We start from the raw sequence: 25265 nt of genomic DNA on the forward strand, positions 1-25265 counted from the left end.
GGTCGGAGTACTTCACATAATTCCACCAGGTGCCACAGAGAAAATACCGTCAATTTTTATTGACCTTGACTGAGAGCTGGAAATATGAGCAGCTGCTGACAGAGAATTATGCTGCTTACCATTCTCCTTACGCAAACCTTCAGTGAGATCAAAGCTTTCCGCTCAAGGCGAGTCAAACTGTGCAGACATCCAAAGGTCAAAAAATATGAATGTTATTGGGCATTTTCAGATTACATTTATCATTACATTGGACCACTGGACCCTGTCCAGAATAAATAAAGGTGTCTCTCACAGGGGGTTATTGATGGAGCTGGCCAGACCTGAGGGTGACATTTTTATTTGTAAACTTGTGTGTGAGACGTAGGAAGTTCAAGAGATGCATGATTACGTTCTTTACCCAGAAATAACATTTCCAAAGGTGCAATCACTCAAGCACGACAAATTCCCAACAACATTAATTCATTTCCAGTGAGATTTCCAGATACTATCAACTTTCAGAGTGAGAGGTTTTCATTTTGATTTGGACAATGAGGAAAGCATTTTCCAAGATAACAGATCTGTAAAATCTAACAAGACAGCAAAACACATGAATCTGTCATGATATTTCCAGCCTCGATTCCACTTTGGAATATTTTGAAGCCGAACGTTTGAGTGCAGTTTAACCTTTTTAGGTTAATCTAATGCGATTTCAACTATCCCTTCTCTGAACTATTCTTGCTAACGAATATTGCATTAAACCCAGCAGCCTAATGCTTGTTTGGTAAATAAGTATCTCCCTTTGGCTGAAAAAAACACACTTCTCTTTCCGTAACATAAGGAATAAGAAAATCCACCTTGGTCACTGGAGAAAAATGCACAGATGAGCATCTATCAAAGTCAATTTAATCAAATGTAAGGAGACAACTGTTAACTAATATTCTGACGTACACTTTGACTAATTCCACCCCAGAACATCCAGGTAGAGATAATATATCCATAATTATCTTTAGATCTAAAAATTGTGTTAAACGGTTAGTGGGTAAACATAACATATTCATTGTGTAGAGCATTAGCAAAATGCCAAAAAACATTGAGTCACCTTCTCTGCCAAATATCTCAGCACCTGCTTCCTGAGTTAGCTCACATCTTTGCTATCTCTTTGTTCATTTTGTTCCGTATATTTACCATGCCCACATGAAATTGAAATTATTTTGCAGTTAGTTGTGAAGTTTTGTGATCAGTGACATAATTGCAATTCACTTAGTTGATAGCCTTAGAATATTTTGAGAGGTCATCCATTAATAACTTTCTACTTCTAAAACCTTATCTCCAGGACAGAAACTTCCATTTTGCTCCTCACCCACAATACACTTGGTGGTTTCAAATTTTGTACATTAATCTGTTTCACACTGCACCCTCCCCCCCCCCCCCCCCCCCCCCCCCCCCCACCTCAACGTTTCTGCAGCACATTTTTTCATTGTAAACGTTTCAAATTTTTAGCCAACAAATTCTTCCAATTGCGAGGTCTTGAATGGACCAAATTTTAAATAATAGTGATATAACACTGCACATCTCTTCTAGTGAACTGCTCTTTAAATGAGTTATCATTTTATGTGCAGAGGGAACTTGGGCCCAAGTCCCTAGATCCTTGAAAGTGGTAACACAAATAGGTAGCGTGGTAAAGAATGAGGGGGAGAAGCATTAAGTATAAGAGTAAAGAAGTCATGTTGCAGTTTTGTAGGACTTTGGTTAGGCTGCATTTGAGGTACTTTGTACAATTCTGATTGCTCCATTGAAGGAAGGCCGTGGAGACTTTGATCAGTGTTCTCCACTTACAGAACAGCACAAAGCAACAATTTCATCATTGCTCTGTGATTGTCTGCAATGATGCCAAAACTGACTGCAGACACATTTATTTATTTTACTTTTCTTTTTCATCGGTTGGAGCTGCATACTAAATCTCGTTGCACTGACGTGCAATGACAATAAAAGATATTATTATTATTATTATTATTCGTGTGAATTAGCACATGTTTTAACGTTAAATTACTTCTTGCGTTCAATTATTTAAATGATCACCTGAATCCACGTTTGTCTCCCTCAATTAAGCGGCAGGTTCCTCCGTTTTGGCACTGGCTGTTGATGCAGGCGTTGATGGGGAATGCACAATCCTGGCCCTGTGAATGAAAGTACCAGATAGTTCATCAGAGATTACAAGGCAAATCAGTGGTCTTCATCCTGATAGAGCTGTAGACAATATCTCTCTCTCCCTCCTATTAACTCGTTGCTGTAAAGACAGCATGCATTGGATTTCAATTTCAATGGGACCTGTTGTAGCCCAATACATAGACATAGAAACATAGAAAATAGGTGCAGGAGTAGGCCATTCGGCCCTTCGAGCCTGCACCGCCATTCGATATGATCATGGCTGATCATCCAACTCAGTATCCTGTACCTGCCTTCTCTCCATACCCCCTGATCCCTTTAGCCACAAGGGCCACATCTAACTCCCTCTTAAATATAGCCAATGAACTGGCCTCAACTACCTTCTGTGGCAGAGAATTCCACAGATTCACCATTCTCTGTGTAAATAGACATAGATGGTCACTTTTCATTCCTGAGCCTAGACAAAATTTGCTACCTTTTTAAGGGTATGAGTTAAGTTTCGGTCATCACATATATGTACTTATCACCAGTGATTCCATGCATGTGGCCAGGAAAAGAATTCCAGGATGATTTTTCTTTTTATAAGCTATTGGAGCTCTTGACAACATTAGACAATTTGCAGCACAGTGGCACAGCTAGTAGAGATGCTGCATCATAGATGTGGTGTCTGTATTCAAACCTAACCTGCTGTCTGTGTGGAGTTTACACATTTCCCTGTGACCACGTTGGTCTCTTCTGAGTGCTCCAGTTTCCACCCACAAGATGTGGGGACTGGCATGTTAATAGGCCACTGTAAATTGTTCCTAGTGCCAAGGTGAAGTGGTAGAATTTGTAAGAGTTAATGGGAATGTGGGATGAATAAAAGTGAAATATTGTAGGATTAATGTCCATGGGGGCCTGATGGATGGTCCACTCAATGGCCTGCTGCTGTGCCAAATGACTCGATGATTCTACACCCAATGATGCTACTAATGCACCACAATTCATATTAAAGATGTAAATGTATTTCATATAGTTAAAATCTCACACCAAGTAGTAGGGATAATGTATATGGCTATAGAGCTAATACAAAACTCTGGTATTATTAATATGTCTTTCTCCATCATGTAGAGCTGACCTTGAGGCCAAAGATCAGATGTTTGACTGGAATATGTATCATCCAATTTATAATGTAAGGATACAAGAATTAACATGAACTTGTCCCTTTTCCATTTGTGAAGGGCATGGTGCAGGAGGTGTCATGGACATTGATAATAAGACAACAGTGGATAGAAGGTACACAAAATTGCTGGAGAAACTCAGCGGGTGCAGCAGCATCTATGGAGCGAAGGAAATAGGCGATGTTTCGGGCCGAAACCCTTCTTCAGACTGATGGGGGGTGGGGGGGGAGAAGGAAGGAAAAGGGGAGGAGTAGGAGCCCGAGGGCGGATGGATAGGGAGGGTGGGAGGAGACAGCTCGAGGGGTAAGGAAGGGGAGGAGACAGCAAGGACTAGCAAAAGGGCTAGACATTCGGGAGAATTCTAATGCACCACAATTCATATTAAAGATGTAAATGTATTTCATCCGGACACAAAGTCACCCCAGGCGGAATATGAGGTGCTGTTCCTCCAATTTCCGCTATTTGCTCACTCTGGCAATGGAGGAGACCCAGGACAGAGACTGGGTCGGATTGGGAATGGGAGGGGGAGTTGAAGTGCTGAGCCACCGGGAGGTCAGAGGTGTTGGACATTGTGGACTGAGATACTGGAGTTGTGCTCAGCGAAACGATCGCCCAACCTACGCTTAGTCTCCCAGATGTAAATCAGCTGACATTTACATCTGCTGTAAATCAGCTGACATCCGATGTAAATCAACTGACATCTCCAACCTCATCTACTGCAACTCCATTCAAGGACCCAAGCAATCGTTCCAGGTGCGACAAAGGTTCACCTGCATCTCCTCCAACCTCATCTACTGCAACTGCCTTCCGCAAAGACCGCTCCCTCCGCAACTCCCTTGCCAATTCTTCCCTTCCCTCCCGCACCACCCCCTCCCTGGGCACTTTCCGTTGCAACCGCAAGAAATGCAACACCTGTCCCTTCACCTCCCCCCCTCGACTCCATTCAAGGACCCAAGCAATCGTTCCAGGTGCGACAAAGGTTCACCTGCATCTCCTCCAACCTCATCTACTGCATCCGCTGCTCTAGATGTCAGCTGATTTACATCGGGGAGACTATGCGGAGTTTCAATCATCTTGACGAGAGGGCCTGTACATCGGGCCGTCCGTAGCGGCAACTAGGGAGGGTTTATGGCTCCGACCACGGGTAAACTAGAAGGAGGACTAGCTGAACTTTGTTGTCTTCCACCACAGTGACGAATGCTGTGGTGGATGTATGTGTTAAATTTTATTGTGTATTGTGTGTTCGTTTTAAGTGTATCGCTGCTGGCAAATCCATTTCACATTTACCTTCGGGTGCATGTGACAAATAAAATTGACTTTGACATAATTAAACGCAGAAAATGATGTATACTCAGCAGTCAATCAGCATCTGCAGAGCCCAAAACAGTTAATATTGCAAGTTAATGACCTTTCGGCTGATGTTTCCTCACCTGCTGAGTATTCATGCATTTTCCATTTTATTTCAGATTCCTGACATGTGAGTCTATTTCGCTCTGTATTATATTTTCAGCTGAAGTGCATGTATGTGAATTATTAAATGAGAATCACTGCACCACAATCATGAGAAATCGGAAGAAAATCATAGGACGTCTGATTGAACATCTTTGACCAACACTTGTGGGTTTGAGCCTCAATCTGGGACACAAAACAAGCGTTCAGGTATGATTAGGAAGTTCTTTCTGCAGGCACCCAAATTGGTAACATAGTGGACAGTGTAGAAGGCTGTCTAAGGTTACAATAAGATCTAGGTCTACTGGGAAAGTGGGTGGAAGAGATGGTAGTTGGAATTTAATTCAGACAAGTGTGAAGTAATGCATTTTAAGAAATTAAACCAGGGCAGGAAGCACAAGTGAATGTCAATGTCCTGGAGAGAGATGTAGAACAGAGAAACTCAGGGGTAAAATACATAGTTCCCTGATAATGATGACTGGTAGGCAGATTGATGAAGAAGGCATATGGCGCACTAACGTTCATTAGTCGGACCATTGAATATGAGAGTCAAGGAGTCATGTTAGTGCTGTACAAACTATTGGTGAGAATGCACCAGTGGTATTCTGTGCAGTTCTGATAGCCATGTTATATAAAGATGTGATTTTGCTACAGAGGGTACAGAAAAGATTAGCAAGAATGTTGCCAAAACTGGAGGGTTTGAATTACAAGGAGCAACTGGATAGGCTGGGATTATTTTCTATGGATTGAAGGAGACTGAAGTGTGATCTTTTAGACATAGATAAAATCATGAGGGGCATAGATAGATAGATAGTCACTGTCATTTTCCTAAGTGGGGAGTGTAAAACCAGACATAGGTTTAAGGTGAGAGGGTAAAGATGAGTTGGGCATCTGAGGGTGGTGGGTATGTGGAATGAGCTACCAGAAGATGCAGGTATAATTTCAATGTTTGAAAGACATGTGAACAGGTCTATGGATAGGTCAGTCTGAAGAAGGGTTTCGGCCCGAAGCGTTGCCTATTTCCTTCGCTCCATAGATGCTGCTGCACCCACTGAGTTTCTCCAGCATTGGATGAACATTAATAGTGTGTTTTTATTTCACATCATTCAGAATGACCAGAAACCTGGTTTTCAAAGATGCCTATTTCTGGGAACTTACAATGCACAAATATTAGTTATCCTCTTGCTAAACATATTCATATGATAAAGTAATGAAATACCTAGTAGGTAGTGACCCGTCACATCGTTTAGGGGAATAAGGACAGATTAGGAATTTAAGGAGAAAGGAATATTGACAAACTATTACACCTTGACAAACAACAATGAGATGTAGCTATTATTGTCGGCATAGGGTAGAAATTATGGATATTCCAATACTTTTGAAACATTAACATGGCAAATAGGGAGTGATGAGGACAGCAGAATGGATATTAGCAGATTTGGACGATCAGGCCTGTAAAAAAATAGGAATCTTCATTCAAAAGGCTTCAAGGGTGGCAAAGTGGCACAGCGGTAGAGTTGCTGCCTCACAGCACCAGACGCCCGGGTCCAATCCTGACTGCGAATGCTGTCTGCACAGAGTTTGTACGTTCTCCCTGTGACCACGTGGATTTTCTCCGGGTGCTCCTGGTTCATCCCATGTTCCAAAAATGTGCAGATTTGCAGGTTAATTGGGTTCTGTAAATTGGCCCGAGTGTGTAGAATAGAACCAGTGTGCGGGTGATCGTTGGTCGGCGCGGACTCATTGGACCACAGGGTCTGTTTACACACTGTATCTCAAAACTAAAACTCGAAGGCTACATTCAAAACCTTGAACCAATTAGGGTTGCACATCAAATCCCAGCATTTCCTGTCATAAAAAAAAAATGTGCTTCAGTTCCTAATGCCTGGAGCCACGAGGCTTGGAAGAGGAGAATGAGTATATTCCAGAATACGTGCCACCTCACATCTCATCACACCACACGTGGTGTTGCCAGGTCAGGCTGACCCGTACTTCACCAATCCAGTAACACTGCCAGGATAATGGATCTTTAAAGCCAAGATTCAACTCAATAGTTTTAAGAACCTGATACTTGAAAGCTATAAGATGGCGCTGGAAAAGTGGTGAGACTTTGTGTACTGCCTCAGAAGTAATGTACTCAATTGTTGCATTATTTTACTCATGGATTATTGGGCTTATGCATAGCATGGTTTTAGTTTAGTTTATTATTATTATTGTTAAGGTTTACAGAGGTCCAGTAAAAGGCATTTTTGTTGCGTGCTATCCTGTCAACGAGAAGCCTATACATGATTACAATCAGTTCAGCCACAGTGCAAGATAAATAATAAAGGGTATATTATTTAGTGCAAGATAAACTCCAATCAAAGATAGTTCATAGGTCTCCATTGAAGTAGGTGGGAGGTCAGGGCTGCACTCGTTGGTGAGAGGATGGCTCAGTTGCCCGATAACAGCTGGGAAGAATCTGTCCGTGAATCGGGAGGTGCGTGTTTTCAAACTTCTGTACCTCTTGCCTGATGGGAGAGGGGAGAAGAGGGAGTGACCGGGGTGAGACTGGTCCATGATTATGCTGGTGGTCTTGCCAAGACAGCGTGAAGTGTAGATGGAGTCCATGGAAGGGAGGTTGGTTTAAGTAATAGTCTGGGCTATGTCTTATTTGGATTATATACGGAAAACAAAGCGTTGTACTGTTGCTAGGTACGTGTGACAAAAAAGTATATGCTACTGCAAACAATAATTCATTGGAGGTTGTTATTCCCCAAGGCTCAGTAAGTTTGTCCAAGAAGCATTTGAGACATAGGAGGCCGGTCGGCCAAGAATCAGTTTCCAAGTTAACTTGCTGCTGGGTTTTGACCTTCCTTTTATCCATTAATTTTTCTCTGTAGATGTCAGTGGGAAGTGTGGAACAAGTCATCAACAGCTCCGGTTTGAAATGTCTGTCTTACACTTAGGCAATTTCACTAGATTTGCTATTGCCACACTTAATGGCTGCTTATGGAATAGTCCTGCAGACTGCCAAGAAAGCCTCAGGCAACAATGCCCTCGGGAGAGACAGGCAAATTGACAAGAAAGTGAAAAAGTCATCCTGTTCGTGCAAAGAGAGCTTCTTTTTGAGATTAATGCTAAATTAAAATTTTGTTTGTGAAACCAAATGACAAAGCACATTATAATTCAATTGCATGTGACGTGACTACTCAAAGCACAATTTCTTTCAATTACACTGTACTCCAAACAAGATTTTCTCAAAGTCTACATCAAAACAGAACAAACAAAAGCTTTAAGGACCAAATTGAACTGAATCATAAAAGTTAGGAAATGGATAGCAGATGTCGAGAGATGTCCTTTTCTGATTACCAGAAAAAAATTACTGCTATTGTTGATTTAGGTCCTTAGGGTAAGAGTGTATGAGAAGATATTATTTACCACGTTGGAAATATCTTAGCCTTTTAAACTGCTTTTCAGTGTGAAACCCCTTCTATTGAGAGACTAAGTGCCGTTTTGTATTTTCAACAATACTTTAGTAAACCTACTTCAGGAGCAAACCTACCCTTTGGGTGAGAGTCTTGTATATTTTCAGTTCAATTCTTACCTTAAACCCATAGGGACAGGTACATCTGTAGAACTCAACAGGGTCATTGTTACAGGTTCCATTGTTTTTGCAAGGGCTGGACAGGCAAGGATTGCATTTGGCCTTTATTGCGATGTTCAGTGGGTCTGTAAAAAAAGAAGAGAATAATATGTTTCTGTGGTCCCATGCGATTTGGTTAAACCTATTGAAATAACAAGAACAGGCTGCGAATCTATCGTGCTTTATAACGTAAATTCTTGAATCTAGAATTTTCATCAAGATAAGGTAGTACAGGAGAGTGCGCAGTACTCTTGTTGGAAAAGTCATAAAGAACATCCAAATTGAAACTTTCAATATAAATCATTTAGTCTTTTCAATAAGGTGATGGATGTCCATTTTGTCTATTTAATTAAAAACAGTGGTCCTTTCTTTTGGGGGAGGTTTCATGCACGATAGAGTTACACTTTACCAGAGTTCATTCTTACTGTTCAGTACATGAAGATTGGCTAGGTTACATTGTTGGAACCTTGACTTGCGTGTCCTTGACTGCTTTCCACAACACACTATCTGTGACAATCTTAGCTCTTCTCAGCCTGGATAGAGGTTGAAATGACCATTAAAATGTGGAAAACTACAAGGTCACATGAACAGACTGAATTCATGCCAGAGTACTAAAACAAAACAAGATAAATATTTCTGGTGCAACCTATGGGCTTATCTCCTCCAGCTGGGAAGAGGAGAGCTTGCCTGCTCATCTTAGTTGTAGAATTATAGACAGCACAGAAACAAACCCCTTTGCCCAACTCATCCATGCTGACCTGGATGCCCCATCTAAGTTAGTCCCATTTACCTGTGTCTATCCTATAACTCTCTCAACTTTTCCTATCCATGTACCAGTCCAAATGTCTTTTAAATGCTATTATATCTGGCTCAGCCGTTTCCTCTGGCACCTCATTCCATTAACCCACCACCGTCTCTGTGGAAAAGTTGCCCCTCAGGTTCCTATTAAATCTTTCCCCTTTCACCTTAAACCTATGCCTTCTAATTTTTGATTACCTTACCCTGAGAAAATGACCCATCATGATACACCTGAGTAAGTTCATCCCTCTGCCTTTTGTGCTCCAAGGAATAACATATTACCCTGACCATCCTCTCCATATAGCTCAACGTCTTGAGTCCTGTCAACATCCCTGTAAATCCTTTCTGTACATTTTCCAGCTTAATGGCATCTTTCTTATATTAGCATGACTAAGACTAAGCATAATGCTCCAAGTGCAGCCACACCAATGTATTGTACAACTGCAACACAATGTTCCAACTTCTACATTCACTTCCCTGAATGATGAAGGGTAGGTTGCCAAAAGCTTTTTTTTCACTACCCCATCTACTTGAGACACCACTTTCAGGGCACTATGTACTTGTACTCCAGGATCCCTCTGCTTGACATCATTCCCCAGGGCCATCACATACACTGTGAAAGTCCTCCCCTGGTTTGCCTTCTCAAATTCTTAGATATGTTGTAATAGAAGATGTGCAATTGCGATAACTGCAGAGGAGATTTACTATTATTTGCCACAAGGAAACTCAACCATCTCCTCCAAGTGGCTGAGGTGCTCCTCCCAGAGTCATTGTGTAGATTCTGCACATCAAGGAGACCACAGATATCATCTTCGTCATATGACAAATCCATAAGAAGTAACACTGACAAGTACATGGTATTCTTCAACCTCACAAAACCTTCACCACAATCAATCAGATGATGGAGAATCCTTCTCAAATTTGGCTGACTGCAGCTATGCATTGCCATTTTATGTACGCTATCTTATGACATTCAAACTTGAAGCTATAGGCCCAATACCTGTATAGATTCAGATCAACAAAGACATATTACAATTACAATACAATACAATACAATACCATTTATTTGTCATTTGAACCTCACATGAGGTTCAAACGCAATTTGGTTTCTGCAGCCATTCAAGAAAAGAACCAAGACACACACCAACACAATTCACACAAACATCCATCACAGTGAGTCTCCTCCTCACTGTGATGGAAGGCAAAGTCTTGTCTCTCCCCTGCTCTCCATTCCTCTCCCGAAGTCGAGCCCTCTTTAATAATTCTCACCGCAGAATTGGACCTATTCTCCAGCAAGTTTCCAGATATAGAAGTGTTAATCAATGGAACACACACAAACTGTTTCAACATTATCTGGAACAAATTGTTTTCATTATCTGGAAATTCCCAACCTTGGGCATCAATTTACAGTTTACATATATGTGCAGGTGTGGAGGCTGAAACTCAATTCTTTGTTGACCTCTTCTGTGGAATAGATATTAAAATGGGTCTTATACTGAACATCTGGAAAATAAATGTGCTCAATCGATCTGTGCCATCAGTACAACACAGCTACTCAACTATCAAGATACATGGCAAGACTGGAAAATGGGGACCACTTTCCATTGTGTGAGAGCCACTCTCAGTGAAGGTAGACATTGACAAAGACATTGTCCATAGGACCAAAACTCAGCTTTTGAGTCTTTTGTGTCTCTACCTTCCATGGAAACAGTTCTTTCTCTTTGCAGTTTTATTTTTTTGCAAGACAGCTTTTTTTCTGTTTGTCAGTTTGCAAAGGAACTTAGTGTTCTCTAATTCCTGACTGGAATCACATTACAACAAATTTGGTCCATGTAATACAAACAATCCCCACTTGTAGGATCTGCAAAGGGCTCTTCAGCCACCTCAGTTTCCATGGGACAGAATTGGAAACCAGTCATCCCTGACTTTGAGGGGTTGCTGGAGAAGATAATTTTGCTTAAGCCTTGTGCAAAAAACAAGTGCTCTTACACTCCTCTTAAATGTTTGTTAACTGTTAGGTTAGCAGATTGAGTATTAAACACAAAAGACTTTCTCAGTTCTGATGAAGGCATTCTGCTTTGTATTCATTAGCTGTTTCTCTGTTCACAGGTACTTCCAGCATTTTCTCTTTTTATTTCATATTTCTGGCATCTGTCAGTGTTTGAATTTTCATAACTGTATGAACTGTTGCTTTTGGAACTGCAATTTTAACTTGAATAAAACAACTGGAAAATGTTGAAATTCATATTGGGTTGTTTGAATTCTGTACCTAATGTTCCAAACTGTATAGTCATACTAAAATGACCCTGCATTTCACAGCAAAGGTGACTTTCTTTAATTAATAAGATAAATGTTGACTGTTTAGAGTCTTCCTTTGTGTGATCCAAGGCTACGTACCTTTGCAGTGGAACTTGTTTGTGGGTGTTGTTAAGAGAAGTTTCTCATTCATGTTCTCAGGTCCTGTGCAGCGGGCAATACCTGGCTCCTTGTAGCCTGTCTTCACCCATTCAGACAACCAGCGGAGGTTGCAATCACAGTACAGAGGATTGGCCCCAAGTGCTCTAGTGGCAGAGAGAAAATGAACAAAGAGTCATGCCCAATGGCTGGTGAATCATTTGAACCTCAGCAGATCATAGAATAGTACAGCACAAGAAAATGCCCCCCCCCCCTACAATGTCTGTACCAAACATGATACCAAGGCTATCTCTTGTCTTTACCCAGAAGTACAACTGTTTCCTGACTTCAACTGAAAGTAAAACCAGCATTAGCCTGGATACAAAATTACAGAACATTTCAAAATGGAAGGAGGACATGTGGCCCATCAAGTCTGTGCTAGCTCTATTTAAGAGTCCCTTGTGCTTCCATCTTACATGCAAACAATTATTTCCTAGACTGTTCTTCTTTTTCGGCTTGCCAGTAAGTTTGAAGTTGTTCTCTAATTTCTGATAGAAATTGCATTGTAACCAATTTGGTCTGTGTAATTTAAACGGTATTCTCTAATTAATTAATCATGTTATATCCAATTTTTCTTGTTCAAAAAGCCACTCTTCGTTGCCACTCTGTTTCCTGGCACTTCCTGTGAAGCTACTGTCCGTTCTATTCCTTGGTGTTCAATCTGCATTGCAGGCCTATTATCAATAACTTAATCTTACACTTTTTGAAGTCTCTTTTGAATTGTCATCAACTCTTTCAAATGATATGACCAGTTTTCTCACAGTAGGTTGAGCTAAAATCCACCAAGAGAATCAATGGTCTCTCTAATTCAAATTACTATCAGGATAAATAACATGGCCACCATTTTAGAGTCAGCAGTGAGTATAGGAACTTACCCATCAATCGTGTTATGCTTAGACTAGCAGCATTAAACAATAAACTTACATGGAGACCATAAATGTAGGTAATACAAGGCAAATTTCCCCAATTCCAATAACTACATGTTCCAAATTCCTTCACTTCGCTTTTAAGAGTTCAACATTCATGAACAGTTACTTTATCAATTATAATTTACATCCAGACTAAATCTCTCCTTAATGACAACCCACACTGTTGATTTGAATATTAATTTATCTGTTAAAAGAAAGATTTGTGATACCTCAATGTGCTATCAATGTGCTCAACAACACTCTCCGCTTCATCTGTGATACCTTTATCCTCATAAAGCCATTATTCTCTCCAAGCTTCATGATCATTCCTGAATGCAATGATAAATATTCAGCCTCTTCTCTTCTACCAGCATACATTTCACTTCTGTCTCCCATTCAACCAAAAAGTCAAATTTATTAAATGACCCACCTCAGTCGCATGTTCTGTTTTCCAAGTCTCTCAGAGAGTCAAATTCAGGTTCCTTCCTGCTTTATATACCTAAATATACAGGCTTTCCTTTATCTAGCTCATTTCTCTGCCAAAACCCTAAAACTGCAATCAGATTTTAAATGTGCTCTTATGTATCACTCAACTCTATATCTGCCCTATCACTTTGACATAAAGTTTCCATCGTGGTGAATGGCCCTCTGCATTGCCTCAGTTCATCTGCTGCTAACCATATCTTTGTTCCTCTTGACTAATCCAACACAGTTCTCATTTCCACATCCCATCACAGCCTCCTCCTCCCAGTCTATTCCAATGCCCACTCTCCTTCCAGAGTATCCGTGATTATAGGTCGTCCACCTTTGGAAGTAGCCAAGGTCCTAAACTCTGGAATTCTATCCATAGGATTCTCACTGCTCCTTCCTCCTGCCAACCTCCTTATTTAGCCAAACATTTGATTATGTGCTTCAATATCTACTTCTGTCCACTGTTGTCAAACATTCCTGTGAAGTGCCTTGGGGAGTTTTGTGGTGGTATGTTGCATAACCTTCAGAAAACAAATTTTGCAGGTTACCTTGTCAACACCCAGAACTCCCAAAAATTGATTTAATATGGAGGTATTCTTTGAATGGTGCAGCACAGAAGAGGTAAAATGGCACGTTGAACCAGATATTGGTAAGCAATGCCACACAATTACTCCCAACCTCCTATCCTCCTACTCATATCTCATCATAATCACCATGTTTACCATTTCCTTCCAACTATTTATTCAACCTGATTTTCTATTCAAAGGTTTCAAAGGTCTTTTATTGTCACATGTACCAATTAAGGTACAGTGATATGCAAATTACAGCCATACGAAAAAAAAGCAACAACACACATCTAAATTAGAGTCAACATAAACATCCACCACAGCGGATTCCCCACATTCCTCACTGTGATAAAAGACAAAAATGTCCAATCTTTTTCCTCTTTATTCTCCTCTGATTGGGGCATTCGAACCATCCGACAGGGCGATCAAAGCCCCCACAGCCGGCGGTCGAAGCTCCCGCGCCGGGGCAGTCGAAGCTCCCGCGCCGGGGTGATCGAAAGTCCCGCGTCAGGGCGATCGATGTTCCCACGTTGGGGCGATCGTAACTCCCGTGGCTTGGGCTTCCCGAAGTTGTTCTCTGACCAGAGATTGCGGGCTCCGTGATGTTAACTCCACAAGTTCCCATGGTCAGAGCTCGGAGGTCGACCCCTGGCAAAGGGATCGCGGGCTCAGCGATGTTAAAGTCCACAGGCGACCGCGGTGGAGCTCTCAAAATCTGTCTCCAGCAAAGGCCGCTAACTCCTCGATGTTAGCCCGCAGTGCGTATTGAGATATGATATGGGAAAAAATTGCATCTCCGTTGAGGTAAGAGATTAGAAAACATTTCCCCCAACCCCCCCACATAAAAAAAAGCTTAAAGAACACTAAAAACATACATTTAACACATACAATTAAAATACAAAGAAGGAAATGACAGACAGACTGTTGGCGAGGCAGCCATTATTGGCACCATGATGGCTATATTGATAATGATAGATTGAAGCACTGGAGGAATGAAGGCTTGCATCTTAGGTCTGAGCTTAACAAAACTGAAAAACTGAAAGGATGATATGCAAAATCAATGTTCCATTCAATCCCTGGTTATGATATCTTTGAAACCACTCGTGAATTAAACAAATAAAACATCCAGCCACAACTGAACTCAATTTTAAATGGAGAAATAAAAATCATAATACACTGAAAGTATTTTTTATCCTTGCATTTGGAGAATGAAAGATACTTAATTAACTCATTCTGACCATGGTGCAAAGCAAAGGATGCTACCTCATTTCATAAAATGCTTCTGTGAAGTAAATAATACAGAAGGCAAATTATGATAAAGGATAAGTTATAAAATGTATGATATGTGTTCTTCATTACAAATGGTGCTATAATCTATGCACATTTTTATCAGAACTGGCTCAGCAGAGACTCTTGTTTAATAAGCAAATGATAATGCAGGGCATGCGTTATAAATCCTTTTAACCACAACTGTTAAGCCTCCAATGAAACACATTAGTGCAATAATCTTTATGAACCTATTAATTTTGAACAGCACGTCATTCCTTAATCTTGTTTATAACCTGGCCATCTAAGCAGCTGTTGGGAATGGTTTACTTTTACTTGTAGTCGGCTTGAAAGAACTTTTTGAATTGGTATTGTATGTTAATTTAAAAATCACTCCACTTTTGCATTACAATCCAACCACTCGTCTTATTTCATATTGGTGAAGTTAGGTGGAAGTATATAAGTATATAACATTTGGAGAAGCTTAGATAATGTAGAGAGTCAGAACCTTTTTTATACCCCCCAAGGTGGAAATATCAAATACAAGAGGGCACAGCTTCAAGGTGAGAGGAGCAAAGTTTAAAGGAGATGGTTAAAGGATTTTTTTTAACATAGAAAGTGGTGGGTGACTGAACGCGCTGCCAAAGATAGTGGGGGAGGCAGTTACTATAGTGGTATTTAAGGGGCTTTTTGATAAGTACATTGATATGCATGGAATGGAGCAAGATGGGCCACCTGCAGACAGAGGAGATTAGCTTACCTTGGCATCATGTTCAACACGAACATTGAAGGGCTGTGCCTGTGGTGCATTGTTCTATGTTCTATGTTAATACATATTAAGTTGTATCCTTAACTAGATCCATGAATGTCTGCTCATGGCTGTAGTCTCCTTAGAAATAAATTGCACCAACTGAAATTCAATTGGACTGACCAAGGATGAATTTTTACCTATAACGTTATTTGTGTTTGATCTTTAATATTTACTTGAGAAGGTGGACAAGCATTGATTCAGTGAGCAGCTGAAGAAGCAGCACTTCTTCCATTTCAATACTGCACATTCGGTCTTAACATGAATTTTGTACTTGACTCCGAAGTGACTCTTGAACCTGCTGCCGTCCAGCTCAGAGCTTAGAGTGGTTCCACTGATTCATAACAGACACGAAATGCATACGAGTGATATAGTTTCTGAATTCAAATTGCAAATTCAAATTATAAATGCTGCCCCATATAACACTGGTGCAGACTCTTCAAAACTATACTTTTTAATTGTCTTTTTCATTGACATTTGTACACAAGAATGTCATTGATGAATCACAATATGTACTGTGCCAAGGCTCCAATTGAGACTGAAGGCAGTGGGTGAGTTTGAGATAGGACAGGTAGAAAAAAAAAAAATCTGCAGTTATGCAGCCAATGGCCAAAGATGTGAACAAATTAAGAATTGAGAAAATGAATAACAAGTGCAACTCACAGTAGAATACAAGAATTGTACTGAAATGTGGTTGATGTTGATTTAAAATCACCTGGGTAAAAAAACAACAGCAGTGGTGGCAAAACTGACCAAGTAATTGTGTGCAGGAGAGAACTGCAGATGTTGGTTTAAATCGAAGATAAAATGTTGGAGGAACTCAAAATGTTGGAGTAACTCAGCGGGACAGGCAGCATCTTTGGAGAGAAGGAGTGGGTGATGTTTCGGGTCGAGGTGCTTCTTCAGACTGAAGGAATGGGTGATGTTTCAGGTCGAGAATTTTCTTCAGACTGAAGAAGGGTCTCGACCCGAAACGCCACCCATTCCTTCTCTCTAGAGATGCTGCCTGTCCCGCTGAGTTACTCCAGCATTTTGTATCTACCAAGTAATTGTGTGCTTCAACCCCTTCCTCCTGACTACCACAGTATGTGTGAAAATTTGCTGTTAACTAAACATAAATACGTGACTTGTAAGATTTCATAATATTTCACTTAATCACTGTCAAAAGGACAAAGGACATTTATTGTCACATACACCAATTGGTGTAGTGAAGTGGTGTAGTGTCCAACGTAAGCTGAGAAAATATTCAAATTGAATACAATTTAATATAACTGGTGGGAAATATCTCCAAATACAGCTGGGTGGTAGAAAGACCACCAACATTCTCAACACAAACCATCACCTAGCCATGTTCTCCAGATGTGCTGCCTGACCTGCTGAGTTACTCCAGCAGTGTGTGTGTTTTTTTTGTAAACCAGTATCTGCAGCTCCTTGTATCTCTGTTATGAATTTAGTGACTGGTCAATCTAAAAGCTGTCCACAACAACCCCAACATCATCAAATGAAGCAAGAGATGTAAATGGCATTCACCAGCACTGTGAGTTACTCTGAGAGGGCATGCACTTCAGCAAAGAGAAACACCACACTGCCTAGTCAACTATATTGCAGCAAAATGGCAAGTAATGTATGAAGGTTAAAAATAGATTTTTTTGGCAATACTCCAAAGATAATAACCCTTTGCAAAACAAAAAATTGCTGAAATTAAATTAAGAATCAATTACGCATTTTCAGTACGGTTGCTGGTGTTGCTGTAGAAAGTTTATAATGTGGAAAGCTGCAGAAATTCCATTTAGAAGGGTCCAGGCTCCCGGGATGGCGGGGCTGACATATGATGAAAGAATGGATTGAGTGGACTTGCATTCACTGTGATTTAGAAAGATGAGAGGGGTCTTATAGAAACATATAAAATTCTTCAAGGATTGGACAGGCTAGATGCAGGAAAAATGTTCCCGATGTTGGGGGAGTCCTGAACCAGGGGTCATAGTTTAGAATAATAGGTAGGCCATTTAGGACTGAGATGAGGAAAAACTACTACACCCAGTGAGTTGTGAATCTGTGGAATTATCTGCCACATAAGGCAGTGGAGGCCAATTCACTGGATGTTTTCAAGAGAGAGAGATTTAAGTCTTACAGCTAAAGGAATCAAGGAATATGGGGAAAAAGCAGGAACGGGGTACTGATTTTGGATGATCAGCCATGACCATATTGAATGGCGGAGTGTGACTCGAAGGGCCGAATGGCCTACTCCTGCAACTAATTTTCTATGTTTCTATAGCTTTGGGCAGCAATGAAAGGATGGACATTCACTTTAAATCAAAATTGACAAACCATCTGCTGAGACTGGAGCGTTACTGACAAACAAAATCCTTAGAATTCCCAAGGCAGGACCCTTTAGGAAACTAAAGTCATTTTAACATCTATCAAGAACACAAGAGGTTTTAAAACATTTAACCTGAAATGTTATAACCTTTGCTCACTACATTAACTACTTGACCTGCAGAACATTTACAACACCTTCTGTTTGTAATTCAGATATTTAATGACATTTTTCCAGGTGTGGGGAATGGTGCTTCATTTACTTACAGATGAGAGAGCGACGAGAGACCACTGAAAGCTCCATTGGGAATGGTAGATATATCGTTACCATGTAAAGTCCTATTTTAAAATAAAAATTAAAAATACATCAATGTTGTACACTTAAATAATTTAATATATCAATGCAATTCCACTCAAGGGAAAGTGACAATTGATCCCAGTTGGCAGAATAGCAGATGGATTTAAAAGAAAATGTGAGGTGAAATTGTATTGTTTTTACCTAACAGGATTAGACGCAGGGTAAGCTATCAAATTAGATTCAGCATCACCTGCAGGATAATGTACAGTTTGCAATGTTTCAATCACATACTCACTAAATAATGCATTGGCCACAAGTGTTTCACTCACAGGAAAATGTATGGACCACAGTTTATCATACACAGCATAACTTGAAGGTTGCAGCATGTCATACGCTGTGTAATGCACCAACCGCAATAAGTTACCTAGTAAATAGTACATTGGTGTGTAATACAGAACACCATGAACGATAGTACAGGATAGACAGAGTGTAGACCAATGCAGAAAGAGGGATGCCACATTTGGCAGACATGATAATACATAGCAACTACATATATGAAACTATGCATGGTCCGTGGCCATTTATGCACGATGCCACTAATGCAACAGGCCATTCAGTTACAATTGTCCATTCCACCATTGAGCTTTACACCAATTTATTTAACTACTTTGATTTAATATCCCTTTATATCCTTCCCCTAACCGAAGCCCATCAATCTCAGTTTTGTGCTGTTCAATTGGCCTGGATTCAATGGTTTTGTAAACATGGGAGGAAGTTCTGCAGAGATTCTATTGTTACATATAGAAAATAAATGCTTCCTGCCAACACACTTGAACGATGCAGCACTAATTTAAGTTTATGCCCCTTGTTCAGTGCTGCATAGCTGACAGACTTTGGTTGGATGCCCTCAGGAAGCAAACATGGCAAAAGATTCTCATCCTCCAACCATCAAACCCTACCATTTCTCCTCGAAGCTGAGCTACCAAGTCCAAATGGTTGTTTTCAACATGATAATACAGACATTCAACCTTGGAGAACAGTCGTGTTGTGCATAAACTTAACCATGCCTCATATTCCAACATACACGCCACTTACAGGCATCAGCACTTTGAGACGTTGCTGATGTCTTCTTTGACTGCACCTTCCAAAACTATGGCCTCTAAGGTCATGCAGCAGAGAACACCAGTGTCAGCTACAAGTTCCTTTCCAGAATGCACAGCATCATAATTTGAAAACAGTTCACCATTCCTGCCTGTTCGACATCATCAACATTAATTCTGGAACTGTTTAAATATCAATATCATGGCAGATCTTTGCCCCAAGTTCAAGAAGTTGCTTCATCAGCATTTTCCCAACAGAGATAGATAACGATTGCTAACTTTGCCTGTGATTCGAACATATTTTAAGGAAGGGAGTGCACTGTGACAGCAATTATATGAATATTCACCCGATGTTTTATGAAATGTTTAATTAATAAATGTTTTGCCTGATCTTAACCCTTTGCTTTTGCTGGGCAGAGCAAAATGAACTTGACAGGAAACCATGTCACATATTGAGTCTGCACGCTCAGGCACTCCTGCAGGACTTCACTATGTGTCGAATATGTGCCAACATCATTTACTTCAGTTTATTATTATTGTCGTGTGTACTGAGGTACAGTGAAAAGCTTTTTTGTTTCCTATTGGCAAAATACTTTTAATCTTGACATCCTCACAATTGATGTTACAGCCATGCAGTTCATCATAAAACACATTCTCCTTCTCTCCAGAGATGCTACCTGACCTCCTGAGTTACTCCAACATTTTGTGTCTATCACCGTTGCTCTCTATTGCTCCAGTCCTCTAGTAATTAGGAAAATAGGCGATGCAGATGTTGTAGAACTCAAATAGTATCAGAATCTAATGCTTGTAAAGAATTGATGGGCTTGCTAATATTCTTTGGTAAAGGGAACTTAACAATTCCAACCTGGTCTGGACTAGATGGTTGACATTGAGGAAACACTTGCCAATACCATTGCATCCAAAACCAAAATTATTAAAAGGTACTGCAGGTTTTACAACTCAAAAATGGCATGGAGCTGGAAATGGGTCAGAGAGAGAGAGATAGTGGAGGGGAGAGAGAGAGAGAGAATGGGAAGTTTGAGATCGGAGAATGGGTATTGAGATGTGAGTTCATTCAACAACAACCCCAGAGAATCACAAGGTTAGTTGCCACTCAATAATCAATGACGCAAAGCTTCTTTAAATTAACACCTTGATCTGTACTCACAACAATCTTAAAGACTTCAGACCATCAAAAGCATGGACTGGAATGCACCTCAGCCGGTTGTAGCTCAAGATCCTGAGAAGAGAAAAAAAATGATGATTATGGGCTAGAGATGCAACAGAGTATGGTGGAGTGGGATGCCAAGATGAGAGGGAAGCAGGGGACGGTATGGGGAAGGATAGGGATTAAGAGTAGGAGGGGAAGGAGTGGAAGATCTAATGCAAAGGGTGAGGGTTGGGAAGAAGGCAGTGAAGAGATTCCAAAAAGATTAAATGTTACAGTTTATTCTGGGATGTAATTTTTTCTTGGTGATAGTATTTGGGATTTGGAACTCTCCTATTCACTTTTTGTCACAATTACAAATTCAGTCTTGTTAGCCGTCAAGAGACACATGCCTGCTCTGCCCTCATACCACGCAGAAGCAAGTTCATTTTATAGTTAGTCGGAGAAACCTCCAAACCACCTCAGTCCATCTGAGTTAGATGCAGAATCTGAACGTCAGAAATAAAAGTGTATTGATTTTGTATCTATGTGCCACTTAGTCCGAGAAAAATCATTTTAGGACGTTTTTCTAAGTCTCAGACATCGCAGCCTATGCTGCTTTGTGCATTCACCCACAATTATTAGCCATAACCCATTCTATCATCAGCATCAATTAAAGCACAGACATCCCTTAATAAAAGTAGGAATGGTATTTATACTAAGTCACACTTTAATGCTATTAACATAAACCACTGACAACAGGAGCAAAATACATTCTAATAATAATGGTAATTTGTATAGTGTTTACAAAATTAACACCCAGGGGCATTATCAATAAACACACACATCCATACCCCGGTGTCATAAACAACAGAATATACAATGGTGATGAATTAATATAATGAGCGTTGGGAGGTTAGTGCTGATACTCACAGTGTTGAGAGGTGTGACATGTTGCTGAAGCTGGAATTACTAAGGATACTGATACTGTTGTTGCTCAAATCTCTGCAAATTGAACACAACACATATCAATTGTCCATCTAAACTAGCTCCGTGATAACAAAACCAATGACAAATTGGCCTTCATGCGACAATGATAACACTGACAACAATGCATCAAAAGACAAGGAGAGAAAGCAATCTTTAATACATTATTTAACTCTCAGGTTTGGTTCAAGTCTTGTGGAAAAATATGGGATTGTACATGCACATTGTTATTAAAGCATAAGTCAAGTTCCAGTAAAGAAGAGATACATCACAAATGGAGAATTCTTATGAGTTGCCAACTCCTTTATTTTGGTCACCATTTGTCACACACAATATTGCACTCAAATACCTTCAATATATTTTTAAGAAAGAGTCGTATTTGCACTGTTATAGAAAGTTGGGCCTTATACATATCTATCTATTTATTTATTTATTTATTTGATTCTTTATTTCGAACAGAATAAAATAATATAAGCAAGTGCAAATCCCTTCCAGTTGAAAGAAGAAACAATTCAAACTGTCATATCTCTTCCTGCTGGTAAAACATTCTCTGGAGTTTGGAGAATTTCACCTTTTTGGGGGTTTCTATGTTTCTCGCTTAATCCAGTCATTCATTCCCTCCTGCAATTTCCTGCTGATTTATCTAATTTAACCCTAATTCATCCAATCTCCATTTCCCTCACTCTTTATCTTGTTTTTCCACAATCCTTCAACCAGATTGGTTCAAGAGATAGATTGTTAATCCTCCTAAATATTAAAGTGTCAGATTCACTTTATTGACGTATTTACAACAATTTATAGCGTGGAAGGTGAGAGAATAAATGTCTAACTTCTGCCGCACATCGAAAGATCCCTTCCCCCAGCGAGATTTGGACTAATTTATTTTCCAAGTGTACAGGTCTGAATACAAGTCTGGATTCAATTCTCCTGCGGTTACAAAGGATAGAAAATCCTGAAGACTAATAGAAACATAGAAACATAGAAATTAGGTGCAGGAGTAGGCCATTCGGCCCTTCGAGCCTGCACCGCCATTCAATATGATCATGGCTGATCATCCAACTCAGTATCCCGTACCTGCCTTCTCTCCATACCCTCTGATCCCCTTGGCCACAAGGGCCACATATAACTCCCTCTTAAATATAGCCAATGAACTGGCCTCAACTACCCTCTGTGGCAGAGAGTTCCAGAGATTCACCACTCTCTGTGTGAAAAAAGTTCTCCTCATCTCGGTTTTAAAGGATTTCCCCCCTTATCCTTAAGCTGTGACCCCTTGTCCTGGACTTCCCCAACATCGGGAACAATCTTCCTGCATCTAGCCTGTCCAACCCCTTAAGAATTTTGTAAGTTTCTATAAGATCCCCTCTCAATCTCCTAAATTCTAGAGATTCTAGATAAACCAAGTCTATCCATTCTTTCTTCATAAGACAGTCCTGACATCCCAGGAATCAGTCTGGTGAACCTTCTCTGCACTCCCTCTATGGCAATAATGTCCTTCCTCAGATTTGGAGACCAAAACTGTACACAATACTGCAGGTGTGGTCTCACCAAGACCCTGTACAACTGCAGTAGAACCTCCCTGCTCCTATACTCAAATCCTTTTGCTATGAAAGCCAACATACCATTCGCTTTCTTTACTGCCTGCTGCACCTGCATGCCTACCTTCAATGACTGGTGTACCATGACACCTAGGTCTCGCTGCATCTCCCCCTTTCCCAATCGGCCACCATTTAGATAATAGTCTGCTTTCCCATTTTTGCCACCAAAATGGATAACCTCACATTTATCCATATTATACTGCATTTACCAAACATCTGCCCACTCACCCAGCCTATCCAAGTCACCTTGCAGTTTCCTAGCATCCTCCTCACAGCTAACACTGCCCCCCAGCTTAGTGTCATCCGCAAACTTGGAGATATTGCCTTCAATTCCCTCATCCAGATCACTAATATATATTGTAAATAGCTGGGGTCCCAGCACTGAGCCTTGCGGTACCCCACTAGTCACTGCCTGCCATTGTGAAAAGGACCCGTTTACTCCTACTCTTTGCTTCCTGTTTGCCAGCCAGTTCTCTATCCACATCAATATTGAACCCCCAATGCCGTGTGCTTTAAGTTTGTATACTAATCTCTTATGTGGGACCTTGTCGAAAGCCTTCTGGAAGTCCAGATACACCACATCCACTGGTTCTCCCCTATCCACGCTACTAGTTACATCCTCGAAAAATTCTATAAGATTCGTCAGACATGATTTACCTTTCGTAAATCCATGCTGACTTTGTCCAATGATTTCATCACTTTCCAAATGTGCTGCTATCCCATCTTTAATAACTGACTCTAGCAGTTTCCCCACTACCGATGTTAGACTAACTGGTCTGTATTTCCCCGTTTTCTCTCTCCCTCCCTTCTTAAAAAGTGGGGGTTACGTTTGCTACCCGCCAATCCTCTGGAACTACTCCAGAATCTAAAGATTTTGAAAGATTATTACTAATGCATCCACTATTTCTGGAGCTACTTCCTTAAGTACTCTGGGATGCAGCCTATCTGGCCCTGGGGATTTATCAGCCTTTAATCCATTCAATGTACCCAACACCACTTCCTGACTAACCTGGATTTCACTCAATTCCTCCAACTCCTTTGACCCGCGGGTCCCTGCTATTTCCGGCAAATTATTTATGTCTTCCTTTGTGAAGACGGAACCAAAGTAGTTATTCAATTGGTCCGCCATATCCTTGTTCCCCATGATCAACTCACCTGTTTCTGACTGCAAGTGACCTACATTTGTTTTAACTAATCTCTTTCTTTATCCTTTAGAACATAATATCATTTAAAACATTGTAAGCTCAAGCTAACAGCATTTACCTTAAAACACTGCTTGCGCAAAAAAAAGGACTGTGGACTGTAATTCATTACTTTGTGAATTAAATTTAAAGGCACCTTAAGCAACAACATTAGGCTAGAAATAGGAATAGCAGCCGAGTAGCTTTGTATGGAGTAAAACTAACCTGTTTCAATTAATTTAGAGCAATGGGGAATACATTTAATGGGTAATATCAATCAATTTTTCTATTCCGTTGCACAGTTAAATATTACAACAATAAGCATTAAGCTGCCTCATCACATAATCCAGTTACACGGATTGTAGATAAATATCTTCCACCAATCAATTGATGAACGAGCTGGGGAATGTTTTTAATTTTAGCATGAATAATTTAAAACAATGACCAAAATTTAAAAAAAGAGGCTTGCGCCACATAATTCTGGATTAAAATTTTAATGAAAGAAACTAACTGGGTTATAATCAAGATGTTATGGAGGCAACTGATTTTACAATCAATACTGTTATAGTAGTGTGGAGTTGGCAGTGGACACTGTTAATTTGTTACATGGAGATTTTGACAAAAGCCCCTCAATGCGAAGGGCATCACATTTTATAATATCTACCAGAAAGATAAAGAACACAGAAATGCTGTAATTCTGAATTAAAACCAGAAAATACTGGAAACACTCAGCAGGTCAGGTAGCATCTGATCCGCTACAGAAAGAGGACAATCAATATTTCAGGTCCAAGACATATCATCAGAGCGTGGAAAGAGCGAAAACAGGTTTGTTTTAGAAAGAGAGAAAGAAAGTTGGTTTAAAGATTAATTGGTTTCTCTCCATAGAAGTTCTGTTGGAGTTTAGGGTCTGATGCTGAAACATTAATGACAGCATCTAATGTTCCTGCTTCAGATGTAGTGTTGATCCTTCCAGCACCACCTTATCAGGATA

The 25265-nt window shown here is 40.3% G+C and overlaps 1 protein-coding gene across 2 annotated transcripts in view; it reads right to left on the reverse strand.

Annotated features, from left to right (window-relative positions):
* Positions 1–25265, reverse strand: part of LOC129701451 (slit homolog 3 protein-like) — a 561975-nt gene that overhangs the window by 37090 nt on the left and 499620 nt on the right. For both annotated transcript variants that reach the window (XM_055642634.1, XM_055642635.1), the window contains 6 exons: positions 21445–21516; positions 20533–20604; positions 18234–18305; positions 11575–11738; positions 8341–8465; positions 2059–2156 (listed from right to left, as the gene is read on the reverse strand). In XM_055642634.1, coding sequence (XP_055498609.1) covers positions 2059–2156; positions 8341–8465; positions 11575–11738; positions 18234–18305; positions 20533–20604; positions 21445–21516 — 603 coding nt within the window. The remainder of the gene's footprint in view (positions 1–2058; positions 2157–8340; positions 8466–11574; positions 11739–18233; positions 18306–20532; positions 20605–21444; positions 21517–25265) is intronic.

Source organism: Leucoraja erinacea, chromosome 11 (genome assembly GCF_028641065.1).
Source record: "Leucoraja erinacea ecotype New England chromosome 11, Leri_hhj_1, whole genome shotgun sequence".
In the NCBI taxonomy this organism is placed as follows: Eukaryota; Metazoa; Chordata; class Chondrichthyes; order Rajiformes; family Rajidae; genus Leucoraja; species Leucoraja erinaceus.